This window comes from Colobus angolensis, unplaced genomic scaffold (genome assembly GCF_000951035.1).
Source record: "Colobus angolensis palliatus isolate OR3802 unplaced genomic scaffold, Cang.pa_1.0 Scaffold56, whole genome shotgun sequence".
Classification (NCBI taxonomy): Eukaryota; Metazoa; Chordata; class Mammalia; order Primates; family Cercopithecidae; genus Colobus; species Colobus angolensis.
This window is the reverse complement of record NW_012119154.1, coordinates 6,280,647-6,299,673: the sequence shown is the minus strand read 5'-3', so window position 1 is coordinate 6,299,673 and position 19,027 is coordinate 6,280,647. Positions and strand designations below refer to the sequence as shown.

At 35.8% G+C, this 19,027-nt stretch overlaps 1 protein-coding gene across 6 annotated transcripts in view; it reads left to right on the top strand.

Moving 5' to 3' along the window:
• The window catches only part of CLASP2 (cytoplasmic linker associated protein 2), a 201,708-nt gene that overhangs the window by 92,876 nt on the left and 89,805 nt on the right, over positions 1 to 19,027 (top strand). For 5 of the 6 annotated variants that reach the window (XM_011961558.1, XM_011961562.1, XM_011961564.1 and 2 more), the window contains 5 exons: positions 4,474 to 4,497; positions 6,226 to 6,243; positions 8,691 to 8,792; positions 15,948 to 16,118; positions 18,908 to 19,015. In XM_011961558.1, coding sequence (XP_011816948.1) covers positions 4,474 to 4,497; positions 6,226 to 6,243; positions 8,691 to 8,792; positions 15,948 to 16,118; positions 18,908 to 19,015 — 423 coding nt within the window. Of the gene's footprint in view, positions 1 to 4,473; positions 4,498 to 6,225; positions 6,244 to 8,690; positions 8,793 to 8,947; positions 8,975 to 12,465; positions 12,493 to 15,947; positions 16,119 to 18,907; positions 19,016 to 19,027 lie in introns of all 6 variants that reach the window. The other variant, XM_011961561.1, reaches the window with a different exon arrangement.

Below are 19,027 nucleotides of genomic sequence, written 5' to 3'. Positions count from 1 at the left end.
TTAAATCTAAAGTATGAAAATATGAAATCTTAAGGAAAAACTAAAAGAGAAAAATATTTTGCCACATACTAGTAAAAAAGTTAAAATGTTGAGAAGTTTTTCAAGTCCATTAAAAACAGATGAACTCTGTATATCAAGAAAAGCATGTATCAGAATTGCCAACAAATACCAGAATAAATGTTGAACCTTAGCTGTAATCAAACAAATGCAAATGGATAGACCTATAACTATAACAAGAAAGTTAAGGGTAGTGCCTACTGTTTTCAAGAGTGTGGTAAAAAGGGCCTCATCAGGCAACGCTGATGTGAATTAGTGATGGGACACTTTTTCTGAGTTCCAATTTTGGAATTCCATGAAGCATTTTTAAATCAGAATTTTTGCCCCAGTAATTCAATGTTTACGTTTTTAAAAAGAATGTTCGTGTTTTTAATGACGTTATTAGCATCAACCTTAATGTGTAACAGAGGGGATAGTTGAGTTATATTGTGTCCTTATGTATGCTGTGCAGCCATTAACAAGTCATATTTTCAACAAAGATTGAATTATGCAGGTTACCAAATAGTATGTAGTAATTTCATCATTTTGTGTAAAATTATACATAGAAGAAGGACTGACGTGATATATTACAAAGGTGTTAACGGGGTTGATTACTGCTTTTAATTTTCAGAAAACTTTTTGTTTCAAAGTATTACATTGCCAAGAATGCAAGGTTATTTCAGTATGTGAAGACCAGTCAACATATGTACCATATTAATAGAAGAAAGGACAAAAACGTCATGATCATCTCAGTACCAGCAGAAAAAGCATTTGACAAAATTAAACACCCTTTCATAATAAACATACTCAACAAACTAGGAACAGAAGTCATTTTTCTCAACCTGATAAAGAGCATCTTTGAAAAATCCACAGCTAACATCCTACTTGATGATTAAAAAACTGGATATTTTTCCCTAAGATCAGTAACAAGACAAGAATGTCCACTCTTGGCTCTATTTAACATTACCTTGGAATAATGTTAAATTGGAGGTGCTAGCCAGGGCAGTTAAGCAAGAAAAGAAATAGAAGGTATCCAAATTGGAAAGGAAGAACAAACTATCTCTCTTTGCAGAAAACACAATCTTGTGTTTAGAAAATCCTAAGGAATCCACTATATATATGTGTGTGTGTGTGTGTGTATATATATATATGAGCAAAACACATTACATTGAATATTATTTTTACAAGAAGAAAAATATTGTATTTAAAGTGTTTTAATGTGCACTAGAAAGCCAATTTGGAACACTATTTTTTTTGCGAGAACCTATTGTTGTTCTTTAAGGTTTGAATTTCATGTTTCATTGTAAAAAGGAGAAATGCCACTACTTTTTTCTTTTTTTCATCTGACCCAGGTTCCCACTTAGGGACAATCAGATACCTGCCTGTGGCTTTTTCAGGGGTTGGATAAAGGATGTTCTCCTTCTTTTCCCTCCTTCCCTTTCTCCCTTTACCCCACCCTACCCGCTGTGTCTCATGTACCCTTCTTACACACATAAGACTGATATAAACTCTGTTTTCTTCTACTTTGAGCCTCACTTATTATGGCTATACATATATGGATTAGAGGGAGTGTTCTATTAGTTTTCAACACACACTTACTTGAGCACTTAGTTTTTGCTAGGTACCAGGGATCCAGAGGTATATGCTTCTATACTGAATCTCTCAGTCTATTGGTAGGTTGCTGAAGGAGGAGCAGCTAAAAGTTTGTTGCGTTTTATGCATTTTGCGTTTGAGGTCCCTGTGAGACTTCAAACTGGAAGTTTTCAGTGGACCCTTGGTATACAGTAGTATATAGAACTTGGCGGAGAGGCCGGCACAGTAACTCAACACCTGTAAACCAGCACTTTAGGAGGTAGAGGCGGGTGGATTGCTTGAGCTCAGGAATTCGAGACCAGCCTGGGCAACATGGCAAAACCACACCTCTACCAAAGCAAAAAATTAACCAGGTGTGGTAGCACGTGCCTGTGGGCCCATCTACTAGGAAAGCTGAGGTGAGAGGATTGCTGGAGCCTGGGAAGTCGAGGCTGCAGCGAGCCGTGATCACACCAGTGCACTCCAGCCTGGGTAACAGAGTGAGACCTTTTCACATTCTCCAAAAAAAAAAAAAGAAAGAAAGAAAAGACAACAACAACAACTTAGCAGAGATCTGTGCTGATGATTAGATTAGATTTGGAAATCATTAGATCATTTTACTTACTGTAATCAATATTAAACTCAGAGCATTCCTTCTTAAGGCAGTTGCTACTGCTTTTTGTTCTCTCTAAAGTACTGAAGTTTTTGGCAGCAGGGATATCATAAGTGTTTTGAAGTTCACCCTTTAACTTCAGCCTGAAGGGGAAGCTTGGTGATAGGAAACAGGAATTTAAGTTAAGGTAACCTTGATGTATGAGTGCATATTTATGAATATTTATTCTAGCAATTGAGTTTGTGGAATTGCTTGAGTGGAAAAGAAAATATAATTTCAATGAGGTCTTATGAACAGAAGTCAGATTTTAGTTGGTTGATTGAGAAGTTAGAAAGAGAATCTGTACAATCTGTATTATTATGCCTGATGGTCGAGTAAAGGGGTGAAAGAATGGTAAGAATTATCTGTGGTTGAAAGAACTTATCGTCTTACAAGATTGGAGAAGTGAATTATGTTTGTATCCTAAGGTGGCAAGTCAGTAGAGATGGAAAAGTTAGAAGTGTAAGGATGAAGGGAGATAATTAATAGCTAAGTTGCTGTGGAAGGTGTGAGGAATGGGATATGGAGCATAGTCTGGGAGTTAGTCTTGAATGTGGAAGCATCAGCCATTTCACTGATGTAGAAGGGAAGGAAGTGGAAGAGGTAGTAAATATCAGATATGATATTTTAGAAAGTTGGGCATTAAGAAGAGTATGATTGGGGAGGTTGTTGTGACTTTCTGCCTGAAGATTCAGTCAGGATCATGTGCTAACAGGTGACTTGAAGTTTAGAATAGCCATTTGGGGGAAGTAGACACAAGAGGTGGGGCACTCGTGGCTGACATTTATTACAGCAAAAGGATTTATTAGAGCAAGGAAAAAGACCTGTGAGATAGTCTGAAGGAGTCTAGATACAGGCTTTCAAAGTTTGTCTCCCAGAGATAGGGTTGAGGGGCTACTCCTTCCTCAAGCAATGAAATAGAGCAATGCAGGCAGGGCACAGTGGCTCACACGTGTAATCCTAGCACCTTGGGAGGCCTAGGCGGGCAGATCACTTGAGGTCGGGAGTTTGAGATCAGCCTGGCAAACATGGTGAAACCTCGTCTCTACTAAAAATACGAAAGTTAACCAGGCATGGTGGTAGGTGCCTCTAGTCCCAGCTACTTGGGAGGCTGAGGCACAAGAATCGCTCGAACCTGGGAGGTGGAGGCTGCAGTTCGAGTTGAGATTACGCCATTGCACTCCAGGCTGGGTGATAGAGCAAGACTCTATTAAAAAAGAAAAGAAAAGAAAAGAAATACAGCAATGCAACATGTTCGCAGTGTTTCTGCCCAAGGAAGCTCACTTAAGATTCACGCTGGGGATCAGTAGGGGATTGGGAGCAGTCACATAAGGTACTCTGCTTGCACAACCAGCCACAATTACCAGAATCCCAGACTCCCAAAAAGAAAGGAGATGTTCACCATAAATCACACTGTTTGCAAAAACAGCTTAGGCAAACCATAGCAGAGTTCTATGTCCCCACAACTCCCGCACACACACTTAACATAACCTTATTAATATAGGGAGGATCCAAAATGATTACCAGAGGCCAGCCCCACAAGCGTACACTTCTTAAGAACAATATCAGTCCTGCTATGGTAAATCCTTTTAGCATGGGCACTAAACACCAAGTCAGATATTTATCCCAGTTTCTAGTATTGCCAGTATTCATGACTTCATGGTTGTGTAGTTTTCTCTATGGGGCATCTCAAGTAATAGAATAGAGAAAGTGAGTTAGATTCATTCAGATGTGAAATTTTGTAGGGGCTGAAAGTTCTAAGAAAGGATATGGGTGGGGAAGCAACAAGGTGGTAAACAGAGGCTAATGATGAGAGGGCCTAAGTGTGGAATTTGGGGGTATATTATAGACAAGAGAGAAAAGAAACAAGGCCATGTGACTGGATGGGAAAAACTCAGACTAGAGCAGGGGATTGGCATGACGGCAAAGTCCAAGGCTAGGACATGGACCTCACTAACTTTTCTCTTTTTAGGCTAGTGAAAATAAGACTCATTATCAACTTTTAAAAAATTATCTACTTAATACATTAGGTGAAGTCTTGATCTCACATCTTGTTTAATTTCCTAGTCTGTTTTAGTTGAAAATAAGCTTGATATATATGTCTGTGCTATGAATTCTGTCTTCTTAAAGAAAATGTTTTCTAGGAATTATAAAAATCATTTCTTCTAATATACTAAGTTTTCCTCTGTTCCTTGCTTGCACTTTCATCAAAGAGGATACTTCTGACAAGCTGGATGGTAAGAACTTCCTTTCCTAATTCTAAAGATTTTTATGGAACCTGGATTCTATATAATATCCTTGTTCATTCTTCTTATTTTCTGAAAATATATTATTAATACTTATTTAGTGATAACATTAATGTAAAAATGGCTACATAATTCTCTGAATAAATTTGGGGTTATATCCCAGTCTACTCAAATACTACGTTAACTATTTTGTTTTAACTTAATTACCTTAAAATGTTTTTCTGAGCTCTTAGAAGTACGCCTCTGAATATTCTCGATTTGTTAAGTCTTCGTAAAACATATTGGATTCAGAAGAATGGAAAGAAATCTCCTAAGTCATTTCATTCACCTCTTTAGTCTACTAACTGATATGACAAATGACATATTTCATAAGTTCATATGATTGTTTTTGAAAATGAAACGCAAGTTACAGAGGCTGACTTTTTAAGAGGGCGTTGTAAACTAACATTTAGTCAAAATTGAACTTTAAACTTTGCCCTTTTAATTTCAATATTCAGTTGATTACAGTTTATCTGTAATGACTTAGTTCAGTAACAACCCTGTATGATATTTTTTGTCTGATACTAGATAGTATGTTATCCACACTTTCCCTTCACTGCAGCGGATACCATGATGTTACCTATGAGCTTGACCTTTTTTAAATAACTGAAGATACTAAATCTGTATTTAGTATACCACATTATGAGATCTAAGAAAAACAGAGACACTAGATATTTTTCTGTAAATTATTATGTAAATGGAAAATTGATCGAATATATCTTCTGTTTTAATGAGATATAACGTTTATTAAACCTTGGGTTAGGTACATGACTACTAGTTATATTAGTCTCTGCTTTTCTATATTATTATAATAAAATATTGAATGAAATGATAACCCATCAAGAGTTGGTTTCTATGTATCAAACCCGTTAGACATCCTAATATTGATATTCTGAATCTTTTAAAAACACTTTTATCACTTTCCCGTTCAAAATATTTTCCTGTTTGGGTAGGAAATATCAGTCTATTTAAGGAGTCACTTCTGTTATATGATGTGATACTCTTACTGATGTTCAATCCTATGTTTAAAAAAATACACAGACATGTATATTATTGCCCTTTAGTAGTGAGTTATGATGTTTGTACTTAGTCATTTTTTTATAGATTTCATCGACATCTTAAGGAGTGCACATAAATGCTGAATAAATAGCTAATGAATTGGATTGATAGGTTTTTGCTTTGTAGATGCTTTGATGAAAATGGGCAAATGAGGCCTAGGTCATAGATTTTATTCCTATGTTTCTTAGTTAGCTTTTTCTGATTCCTTTATGGGCTACCTTTTGAAAATGCAGAGAAAGCATTTCTACCCTGGAAAGAGCTATAAAATTTCATTTTCAAAGAGTAATTACAGAGTTACATATTTTGAAGGATTAATTTCTCTAATTTTTTATACCATTTCAAATTTTAAGAATGAAATATAGCAGACAAAAAATGTTTCCTATAGATTTTTGTTATTTTCGTTTGTCTAGTTTCAGCCTTTTTCTGTGTGCTGTGAATCATTGGATTTCCTCAAATTTTGTTTTTCTCAAAATGAACCTTCCCACAGTTAATTTAAGGCTGTCAAAAAGTTACGTTTTGCTTTTACCCTTTCATTATAGTGTTGGGTGGGGATTGTGAGGCAGGTCTTAATATCAACATTGGCAGAATTTGTTGAAATACTGTTTTATTTTTCTTATTTAGGAACAGCATCTGAAGATGGTAAGAATTACATATTTTGTTAGTAACACAAATACATCTACATTACTATTTTCATTGGTAGGAATTAAATATTAAAACTAAAATAGGCTAATTTCTTTGCAAGTCTTTATAATTTGCCAGTGGTAGTAAGTTCTACATTTTATATTTGATTGTCTTAGTAATGTGTGGATCTTTTTTTTTTTTTTTTAATTCTTCATCCTGCTAGTTTGCTTTGTACTTTAGATCATCTCGTGCTGGAAAAACATAATTGCTTAACATGTTTAGTAATACATAGTATAATGTAAGCATATAATTCATTTTTTATAGTAGTGCCATTAATGCTTTTCTTACATGTTTGTGGGTTTTTTTATTTATGCCAATTCATTTATACTTTGAGAGATCATGCACCATTGCTTTATCATTGAAGTTTTAAATGTATTTACTTAGTCTGCTTTTAAAATATGTCTTCTATTTTTGAATCAGTAAGTGGGGAATTGGTCACAGATTCAAATTGAATAACACCAGAATTCCTACACATATCTTACTGAGTCAGTTCATCTTAAAAATCATTTTTATAGTTTTGAGTTTGTAGAAAGGAATTTAGTGTTTATATTCACTCTACCTGAAATCTGTCTTTTCAAAACCTCTGATTCAAAATATAATTTTTCCTCTAAGTGTTATGTGGATGACTATTTTTTGCGATACAAAACTAAGTAGGATAAAAAAGTTATTTGGTCTCATGTTTACTCTGATATATTTAAAATAATTTTGTATTTTAAGTTTTAAATTGGAATACTCTATAAAAATATGATCTCTGGCCAGGCATAGGGGTTCACACCTGAAATCCCAGCACTTTAGGAGGCTGAGGTAGGAGGAGTGCTTGAGCCTAGGAGTTTGAGACCAACTTGGGCAACATAGTGAGAACTCATCTCTACAAAAAATTTTAAATTTAGCTGGGTGTGGTGGCACGCTCCTATAGTCCCAGCTATTCTGGAGGCTTAGGTGGGAGGACCACTTGAGCCTGGGAGGTCGAGGTGGCAGTGAGCCATGATCATGCCACCGCACTCCAGCCTGGGCAGCAGAACAAGACTGTGTATCAAGAAATAAATAAGTAAAAATAAAAACATAATTTCTGGCACTGTGGAATTGTAATTTCAAATGTTAATATCAAAATAATTAACGTTCTCATTTCTTTGTTATATACAATGTAGATAAATTCTCCATTTCAAAAATAATAATTTGGTCATTTTGTTTTACTTTTTAGTCAAGAGAACTTTGTGTCCTGCTCAAAATAGACTGTAAAAGGGTGAGAGGCCTGAACCACGGGCTCATTAGGGGCCTTGAAGTTGATAGTATGCTGGTATTCTACCAATTAAACTTATGGTTTTGATTCTGTTTTATTCCTAGTTCTTACTACTCTCTTATCTTTTCTCACTCATTTCTTAATTTTATGATATCTCCTTATTCTTTAAGGAGTTTTTATTCTTATTATTTAGTATGTTTTTTCCTAATTAATATGGTCATATTGGGCTAGCCAGTATTTCACCTGTACCCTACAAGTTGTATCTTTTAATTTTAACTAAAAGTAGTTCTGAGCCCTTCTTTTTGAATGACAACCTTATTGGTTCTGATTTGATAGTAGTTGAGACTATTGCTTAAGACCACCAAAGTACCCTCCAATAATATATTCTGTCCTCACTTATTTTTATTAACTGCAGCTAACTTAAGCACTTGACAAACATGTTTCTTGTGGTTAAAGAGCCCTAGAAATAGAGTGAGGATGTTTCTGGCCTAGTTTTGTGGAGGAGAATGAGGCAGTGGTAGAGTAGAAAGGAGCAATTTGGGAGGTATGAAAAGAAATATATTGAGAAAAATACCAACTCTTATGTGATATGTATTTCCTCAAATCATTTTCTAACTGAAATGGTTGATTGGAGGAAGAGAGCAGTGAACATGTCCATATACATGTATAATAATCTGATATAAAGAGATTAAATCTTTTGCCTAATTATATCTCTTCCTTCAGATCCCTTTAGAAGTACATTTTCAGTCAAAAGGATGGTTTGAATTGTTCCTAAGATTAGGCTTATATTTAAAACTGTAGGGTTGACTTGAGAATAATCTAAACTTCATGGAAACTGAAATTTCAGAATTGCAACTACCAATTGAGAAACAAGTGACATGCCTATGGTAATTATCTTAATGATAATTACTGGACTAATAAATAAACTAAGAATGTAAATCTTTTAGTTTGATTCTCCTTATCCTTGAAGGAAAGTTAGCTTATTGTATAATACGTAAAAACGAAATACTGTTTATAAAATTTTTAAGAGAAATAGAACCCGTAATTGATGATTACATTATTACAGAATTTGGCAATACCTAAAAATAGTGAGATTTTTCTCCCCTCATTATTAAACATTATTATAGAAAAATGTTTTTAATTATGTAATTATTTTATTTCTCAGGCCGGGTGAGAGCAAAACTTTCAGCACCACTTACTGGCATGGGAAATGCCAAGACAGATTCTAGAGGAAGAAGTCGAACAAAAATGGTGTCTCAATCACAGCGTATGTATTGCTTATCAGCCCTCCTATATTTGTCACTATGTTAGGATAAGTGTGTTGCTTGTATATTACTGTATTAGACGATTGACCAGTGGATAAAGACAAAGCTAATTTTAAAAAAGACAAGCCACATACTGAGTTCTTGTTCTGTGCTTTAGGTTCATCATCACCTGACAAAAATGAAGGTATTTTTTTTTCAATGTTTTGGATCAGTTGTTGTGCATGTATTGGAATTTTTTGAGTGGGTGTTGTCTTGTCTTTGGTGTGTTATTAGGGCTGCATCATTGATATCTGCCACTTAGAAAGAAAAACTTCATCTGCCTTACAAACTTTTGCATGGAGATATTTTAAATAGCACAAATCCTTAGCATTAAGGTGTTCACATTCTACTCAGACGCTAATGTAGAAAATTGTGCTTTTTAGAGACAAAATAATTGCCATATATTAGCATCAAAATATGGTTATATCTTAGGTAACATTATTCAAGGACAGATACATGGTATCTTATTTTCCCCAAAATCTATTAGATTATCTATTTTTGGTTAGCATTTTTGGCAGGTATATGCTAATTTATAGTGAGGAAACGTAATTTGAAATGACCAATTCGGTTGCATTCATGTTAAATTTAAGATTTATATTTTTGCTCTTTCACTGGAAGCTGAGTTTGTCATTAGCGCGATTATTAAAAAGCACAATTTTGAGGTCTAGCTAAAATTAATCATTTATTTCTACGTTTCAGAATAGTAAACATATATTTATGGCATTTAAAAAACTATTTATTTATTTATTTATTTATGAGAGATGGGGTCTTACTCTGTTGCCCAGGCTGGAATAGAGCAGTGTGATGATAGCTCATTGCAGCTTCCAACTCCTGGGCTCCCACCTTTGCCTCTTGAGTGGCTGGTGCCACAGGCTTGCGCCACTATGCCTGGCTAATTGTTTGTTTGTTTTAAGAGATGGGGTCTTGCTGTGTTGCCCAAACTGGTCTTTTCTTCTGGCCTCAAGCAATCCTCCCACCTCGGCCTCCCAGAGTGCTGGGATTACAGGTGTGAGCCACCATGCCTGGCCTCATTTATGGCATTATTAATTTAAAATCGTTTGTTCCTCTTCCTTCTTTACCAAGAGATTTTCCTTAGTGCTTCCCTCTAAAACCATGACAGTTTTCTAGGGAAGTAATTGTGGGAGTTATTCATGTGCTTCACTATTTGTTTTTCTTTTTTTGAGACAGGATCTCACTCTTGTCACCCAGGCTATAATAGTGCAGTGGCACAATCATTGCCCACTGCAAGCCAGGAATTCCAGGGCTCAAGGGATCCTCCTACCTCAGCCTCTCAAGCGGCTGGGACTACAGGTGCATGCCACCACTCCCGGCTAATTTTTTTTTATAGAAGTGGTTTCCCACTGTGTTGCCCAGGCTAGTGTCAAACTCCTGGGCTCAAACCATGTTCCTGCCTCTGCCTGCCAAAATGCTGGGATTATAGGTGTGAGCCACTGCACCCAGCCTTCTTGGCTATTTTTGAAAGAAATAAATGTAACTATTTTCTACCATTGTTTAGGTGATTTATTAGAATATGGATATCCTATTTGTTTGTTTTTAACCTGATTCCTGAATCTTGAAATCGGGAAAGAGAATGGGGCATCGAAGGGCAGGATAGTGATTACACAAGTCTTACCAACCAGATCCTTCTCTTTTTCCAAAGTCAGAAAATCCAGGCAGAGTAATGATTGGAGCACTCAAGAAGAGTCCTAAAAATAAGCGGAAGTAAATTGATTTGCAACTTGAAGGTTATTTATGAATAGGAAAACTTTTATCTCAACTAAATCAGTAGATCATATCATGTTCTTCCCTGATCTTACATATTTTTAGAGTAACTTAATCTTTAGCAGTGTCGCATAGTAGTTAGAAGATGTGTTCTTCCGTATGTGCTGCCCAGACCAGTATTAGCATCATCTAGGAGCTAGTTAGAAATACACAATCTCATATGCCATTGCAGATCTACTGAATCCAGTCTTTAACAAGATCATCAAGTGATTTGTATCACAATTAAGTTTGAGAAGTACATACTGGTTTAGATCATGGACACTGGAGTCTGCCCAGGATTGAATACTGGCTCTTTGAGGTTATTTGAAGTTACTGTACTTCTATAATTTCATCTGTAAAATGAAGAGAATAATAGCATCTACATAGGATTGTTGTGAGGATTAAATGATGTAGCGTATTTAATATACATAAAATATTGCTTAGCTTTGAATAAGCACTATATATGTTAGCTAATAAAATTGTCATTATTTTTAAATTTTTTAAAATTTTAAAAAATTTTAAATACTACAGATGATCCTTATTATTATTCTTAATCAAATGTCAACTGAATTTTAGACTGCTTTTGTGTACTTCTGTACCTTGTTATTCTTAGTGCCTTCAGTAAACAGATAAATAAATAATGAAATTAGGAAAATGAAAGCATAAAGATAACAACCAGAAATTTCCGTGTCCATTGTCTAAGGATAAAAATTAATTGTGAGATATTCTTTTCTGAAACAATACTGAGGTTGATGTCAGGGCAAAGAGTCCAAGGGCTTTTTTTTTTTTTTAAATACTTAAGAGACCTCCTTTTCATGTACATTGTAAGTAAAGATCACTTCAGTAGAAAATAGAATAATTTTTTGCATTTGGCTTTTCACTTTGAAACCCGTTCCATAATCCTCCACATCTTCTCCTAAATTGTGAAAACACAATAATTGGCTTTCTTAGACTAAATAGGACTTTAAGATTAGAAGACTTTCCCTCTGTAAAATCATTTGGGTTTTATATTGGAGGGACTTTTGTTTGTTTGCTTGCTTACTTATTTGAATGACTATATGTTCCATTCTGAATTCTTTTGTAAAAAAGGTATTATGTAATTTGTGTGCAAGTTTCTTTACAATATATTTGCACAGAAATATTACTGTGATCATCATCCTTACTTTGTCGTAAAGTGATTCATTAGGGCTTGCATGGTCTTACCGTATCTTTGTATCACAACTTAGAAAAAAAAAAGTCTCTCAGATCAAAGCAGGTGTGTTCTGATGGCTAACCAAAATAAATAAATAAATGGAGACTCAAAGGAGAGATCACTAGATTTATATTTATGACAGAATTGTGTCTCTTTTTCTGTTGGTAGTGGCTGGTTGTATACAAATGGTTGTACAGCCTGTCAGAAACTTTGTCTCCTCTCCTCCCATCTTTTGTGTTTTTTTGGTGCATCTTAAGAAAGATGACATTTGTAGCTTTTTCATGTAATTTTTCTTCAGCTGTACAGTGTTGTAGTTGTTTCTTATAAGTAGTTTTAAATTAAATGTTTAATGAAAACAAACATTTAATGATTTTGATTTCGACTGTCAGTAGTAGAAAAGCTGAAGAATTTACATTTACTGTTGCAATCTCATTTCATCTGCTTTGTACATGAGTGTCTGATTTCAGTTGATTAGCTTTAAAAACTACTAAACGTACTGCTTTTGTTAAAGACATCTGTGCTTTTGGGATTTTTTAAAGTTTGCTTTTTTTGCTTTAGGGTTTTTAATTTTCTGAGAACTGACTAAAGCTTTCTTATTTCCATCTGCCATCCATTTAAAAACTGCTCCTTCCCTCTTCATGGATTATAATCCTTACCCTAATTCTGCTTTTACACTTGTTCAGGATCACAATCTGCTAATACCATTGGTGGTAAGAATCTATAGACTTTATGTGTGCATCTATTGTTTGATCACCTATTTTCATTATGAAGAATGGGTTCTATTCAGCAGAAATTCTTAACATCATAGTCTATCATTTGTAGTCATACTAGGGCAGAAATTGCCAGTTGTGATTTTTCTTTGGCCTTTGTCTTATTACCAGAATTTTGATTTGGTTTTTTTAATGTCACAAGTTAATACTGTGGATATAAACATTCAAAAGAAACAGGAGCTTTTATCATGCTTTGAAATGCTATAAAAACTATAAAATGGTAGTTTGAAAACTTTAAGTAGCACAAGAGAAAATAGTTGTTCGATGTCAAGTTTTGCAAATATGGGTATTTTCTGGTAGCATGCTATTCCTTGGATACATCATGACACTTTTCATCAACTCTGGTTTTCCTAAAAGAAATAATGAGTGTTGGTGGCTCTTTACTGGAAAAGGAGCCTTAGTATTTTTTCCTAAGTATGAATAATTCCAAACTGGGTCATAGGTACTAGAATTATCACACTCTTGGTGGGAATCAGGAGTATTGCACAGGAGAGGGTAATGATTAAAGCAAAATGAACACTGACAATTTTATTTCCTAGGATAGGTCAGGAATGAATTTAAATTTATAGAGTGCACTTGCATAATTTTTAATAAATTCAGTAAATCTAGAGTAGAAAGAGAAGTTACTCTGTTTCTGAACTGCAAGTTTCTTATATCTGCTGAATAGACCCACATTTCAAGAAATTCTGCAGTCTCTCCTACCAACACTTCCACCCCCCAAATTTATATTGGTTTTAATAGAATACCATATTGTATGTGCTCAGTTCATTATTTATACTTTTTATATTGTTGCGAGTTTTCCCATGAAATATTCCATCGGCCTATCTTGCATTGTGAGTTGTGGCATGTTGGGTGTTTGGATGTTTTTGGTGTGTATGTTTAGTTTAGACACTGCATGGAGAAAACAGGTTCCTTATATGAGTATCCTTAAGGTTATAACTGAAAGAAACTGGATTTAAAGATTCTTCACTTGAAACAGCATGAAACATTCAAATGAGCTATTTTAAAATACACTTGAATAATTTCCTTACAATAATTTAGAATTCCTTCTATACAGATAATAAATTGTTAATTGCATTGGAAGCACTGCTTTGTTTTACAATATTGTTATCACTAATAGGAAATAAGTTTCATTTTGTATGCTGGTAAAGTTTAAGAATTAAGCAGGAATATAAATTGTATTCAGCAAGACCATTCCAAGAAAACTGTAGTAAGAATCACAGATCGCCAGCCCATGGACCATGTCTAGTCTGTCTCCATTTATGTATTATTTGGCCTATAGAATATTATAAAAATCTGGAAATATCAAAGCTTTCATTTTTGAAAAATCCCAACACCTATCCACTATCACCTCAAGACAGAGGTGGCTAGAACTAAAAAGTCACCTCTCACTCTAGGAAAGGGCAGGCACTCCCCTCTTGATCAGTCGTCTTACTACTCCCTGCTTTACACAGTGCCCTTCGCTTTTTTGACATCCTGTGCTTGTCCCCATTGGCATTTGAGTCTCTGTGGAAATGAAGTCTGTTTGGGTAAGACTGTATATCATGTAATTGTACAGCCCTCTTACTGGATAGAAGTAGTGCCCACGAAGGGAAAAGGTTGCTTTTATGAAGATTAATTTAACTGCAACTTTAATTTTTCTGTTACTCTTCTGAATCTACATTTAGACTGTATCTTGGAGTTCTTATCTAGTCCGTTTTTCTATTCAACCTAGACATAAAGTGCTTTGATTGACAGGGAGCTTATCTCCTTAAAATTTAACCCTTGCATTTCTAGTTTAAAAACATGTTTTTAAAACTTTTTAAACCCATGCACAGTCTCTGAAAAGAATTTACTAACTCTGCCTGTGTTCTGACCACATGTCCACCTTCCAAAATGGAAAATTACTCATTTGAAAAGAGACCGGGCGTGGTGGCTCAGGCCTGTAATCCCAGCACTTTGGTAGGCCGAGGAGGGCAGATCACGAGGTCAGGAGTTCGAGACCAGCCTAGCCAACCTGGTGAAATCCTGTCTCTACTAAAAATACAAAATTTAACCAGGCGCGATGGCAGGCGCCTGTAATCCCACCTACTCAGGAGTCTGAGGCAGGAAAATCGCTTGAACCCGGGAGGCGGAGGTTGCAGTGAGCCAAGATCGCGCCACTGCACTCCAGCCTGGGTGACAGAGCAAGACTCTGTCTCGGGGTGGAGGGGAAGTGAGCCAAGATCGCGCCACTGCACTCCAGCCTGGGTGACAGAGCAAGACTCTGTCTCGAGGTGGAGGGGACGGAAATAAAAGAAAAGAAAGAAAGGAATCTGATTCATTTGATGTTTTCCCCTTACTCCCTTTCTACCCTTAGAACTTCTGTAACCCAGAATGTCACTACCCAAGAGCGCTCTGTTATTTGAAGACAAATAGCAAAAATCAAGTTTCTTTTTCAGCTGGCCCACTTTTGTCAGCATTTAAAACTTAATTGTGTTAAGTTTAAAAATATGTCTCATAGTAAGACAGATAGCTTTGCTGTAGCCATTCAGAGAAATCTCAGCAGGCAAACTATTTAATCAATGACCACATATGTAACAGTGGTCCCATAAAATTATAATACTGGGAAGGAGGTGAGGAACAGAAGACTATATATTGGGTACAGTGTACTTTGTTCGGGTGACAGGTGGACCAGAATCTCAGAAATCACCACTAGAGAAGTTATTCATGTAACCAAACACCACCTCTACCCCAAAAACTATTTGAAATAAAGCTTTAAAAAATTATAATACTGTACTTTTATTGTACCCTTCTATATTTAGATATTTTTAGATACACAAATATTTACCATTGTGTTACAGTTGCCTACAGTATTGTTAATGACATACTGTATAGGATTTGTAGCCTAGGAGCAATAAGCTATATACCATATAGCCTAGATCTGTAGTAGGCTATACCATCTAGGTTTGTGTAAGTACACTGTGATGTTCACACCATGATAAAATCACCCAACAACACGTTTCTCAGAATGTATCCCATTGCTAAGTGACATATGACTATATAGCTTGTTCACACAGAACATGATAGCCACATGAAATGGATTGTCAGATAAGTGATTTCTTTGGAAATCTTGTATACCATTTGTGTTCTCAAAATTATGATGATACTGTCCTTATTAAACATAGTGTCTTACACCTCCAAAACTCGAAGTATATTTAGGTGATTTACCATTCAGTGCTCATATATGTAGTATACCTTTTTTTTTTCCAGGTTATAATTATATTTAAATCTTCCTCGGTCTATTTCCTTTGAGCGTAGAACCTGTCATACTATCACAGTTTTCTCTGTATTACCAATATTTCTTGAATTTTTATCCTTTCAGCAAATTCTCTTGGTGTTTAATCTTAACATTTGTATATGTGTTTGGTGTTCAGCTGGTAGCCGGTCTGGGTCTCCAGGAAGAGTTCTGACCACAACAGCCCTGTCCACTGTGAGCTCTGGTGTTCAAAGAGTCCTGGTCAATTCAGCCTCAGCACAAAAAAGAAGCAAGATACCACGGAGCCAGGGCTGTAGCAGAGAGGCTAGTCCATCTAGGCTTTCAGTGGGTAAGATTTTTTTTTTTTGTTATGTGAGACGTGACCCTTTTTAAAATTTTTTAATTTTTTTCAGGCTTTGGCAACATTGAAGACTTTGGAATGCAATTAGGCACTTACAAATTGGAAGAAAATAACTTAAAACTTCAACAGTTGAAGAATAGGTTCTGAGTTGAATTAGGTATCTTAAACGTGTAATTCAGGGCCTGGCACAGTGGCTCATGCCTGTAATCCCGGCACTTTGGGAGGCTGAGCGGGGCGGATCTCTTGAGGTCAGGAGTTTGAGACCAGCCTGGCCAACCCCCATCTCTACTAAAAATACAAAAATTAGCCAGGCATGGTGTTGCATGCCTGTAATCCCAGCTACTCGGGTGGCTGAGGCAGGAGAATCTTTTGAACCCAGGGTGAAGGCTTCAGTGAGCCAAGATCACACCACTACACTCCAGCCTGGGCAACAGAGACTCTGTCTCAAAAAAAAAAAAAAAAAAAGAAACAAAACAAATCCTGTAATTCATAGGAGCTTTGAAAAATATAGCTAGTACTGTAAAGGAAAAGGTTATTGTGGAATTTTATAACATATTTATCACATATACACACATATATATATATATACAGTTGCTTGTATGTTTGACATTCGTGTTATAGTTCAGCCCTATTCAAATACTAGTAAACTTTAATATTTTCTCTGTGTATTGATCAGGATATTTTAAATTTCAGATGATAGAAATGACAGTCGAAGCCAGCTTAAACAATGAAAATGGATTTATTGGTTCTTTTAAGTTTGAAGATCGTACAACCTTCAGGATTGATTGATTAACATTGCTATGATGAACCCAGAATCTGTCTATTTTCCCTTTCTCTCACTCTCCCTTCCTTCTTTTCTGCTTTATCAACCATGTTGCTGGCTTTGTCCTTAGGATAGCTGCTGCTTGATACGTCATTTCCAGAGCAGAAAGCCCCTAATAATTCCAGTTTATTTTTAATAATTTTTTATTGTTTTAAGTCTTTTGCAGATTGCCTATGTAACTTTAAAAATATTCTCATATTTAAAGAAAATACTCACATTTCTGTTTCTTGTTTCATCAACCTCAATCAGTATCTCAACTTCCATACTTTTCCTCCCTTCACCTTCCACTCTTAGAGTTATCAATTTTTATATTATTAAAGTTTACACTTACATTTTCTTCTGTATCCACAAGCAAGTCTTATGTATTTGTTCCATAGGTTGGCTTTAAAAGACGAAAAGCTATAAATAACATATACTGTGTTATGAGTAAATGAATGTTGTTTGCTGCCAAGACACATAGTGTACTGTGAACCCATTTCTTCCCAAAGGTACACTGAGTGTTAGGGATCACTTGAAGGAGAATGTTCCTGTTATAAGGAGATGAATTCTTTTCTCTTATATTCCTACCAGTTACTTACAATTATGCCACGTTTTCATTTGCTGTGTATATAGAAAGTGACTAAGAGTAATGTGCACTTCTCATATCCTTTAGTATTGCTTTCCCTTCAGTATTGTTGAAAGGATATATGCAATTCCTTATTTTTTCCAGACTTTCTTTTCGGTACTCTCTGGATTAGTTACCGTCTAGGCCTCTTGCTCAGCTATCTTCTTGAGATTCCCATTTGCTGCTTTCCTGGTTTGAATCACTCCCTCCTGGATCCTCTTTCTCTTCCTTCGCTCTTTTGCTTTGCTCATACACATTCTCAAGTAAATTCCTTAGAAATTGCGTGTAGGAGTCAAGCTTTTTGAAACCTTACTTGTCTGAGAATGTCTTTATTCAGTAGATGGCACAGATTTCTTTTGGGCATACAGACTTTGAATTACTGTTCCTAGCACTTTTCATTCATTCTGTGCCTGGTATTTGGCCCATGAGCCTCTCAAGTTTTCATCTAACTAATTCACTTCCTTTTGTTTTCCAGACGTTATTTTAAATTCTCTGCTCCACCTTTAGTCAGTTCTTCGCCCCTGTTTATTGTTTCTTTCTTTCCATATTTGTGGGGTTTTCATTTGTGAGGAGGTGAGAAAAGGAATGGGAATTGAAAGCATTGGCTTATTTTTTCCTCCTTTGTTTTTGTTTGTTTTAGAGACAGGGTCTCGCTCTGTTACCCAGTCTGGAGTGCAGTGAATGATCATAGTTCACTGCAGCCTGGACCTCCTGGGCTCAAGCAATCCTCCTGCCTCATCTTCTTAAGTAGCTAGGACTACAGGCATGTGCCACCATCCCCAGCTAATTTTTGTAGTGAGACAAGGTCTCACTATGTTTCCCAGGCTGATCTCGATCTCCCGGCCTCAAGCAGTTCTCCCTCCTCACCTACCCATGTTGCTGGAATTACAGGAATGAGTCACTGCACCTGGCATTTTTTTCTCTTTATCTTGAACTAAGAACTTAAGAATGGGTATTTTACGTTAGATTAATATTTGATAAGTATAGGGTTTTTCTGTCTATTAAAACCAAGATTTTAACTTAAGATACCAAAAGTGTTAGAAACCTCTATAGTTCAGTGAACAAAGAGAAAAATTAAGTTGTACTATATTGTACAATATGTTAAATCTTTTTATTTGCAGCATTTTTGGTTTAGTAAAATATTTGCCCTTCTAATTTCATACAAACTAGAGGACCATATTTAAGAATTTAACTGTATTCCTGATAATGCTTCAGCAAAAGTAATTTCTTCTCAACTTTAGAAAAATTTAAGTTACTGATCAGTCTTTAAGAAAGAAAAGAACAAGATTTTTTAAGATGCAAACTCTGTTCTGTTTTCTCCCTTACTGTGCCGCTGTTGCTTCACACCAGCCCGAAGCAGTCGTATTCCTCGACCAAGTGTGAGTCAAGGATGCAGCCGGGAAGCTAGTCGGGAGAGCAGCAGGGACACAAGTCCTGTTCGTTCTTTTCAGCCCCTTGGTATGTATTCTG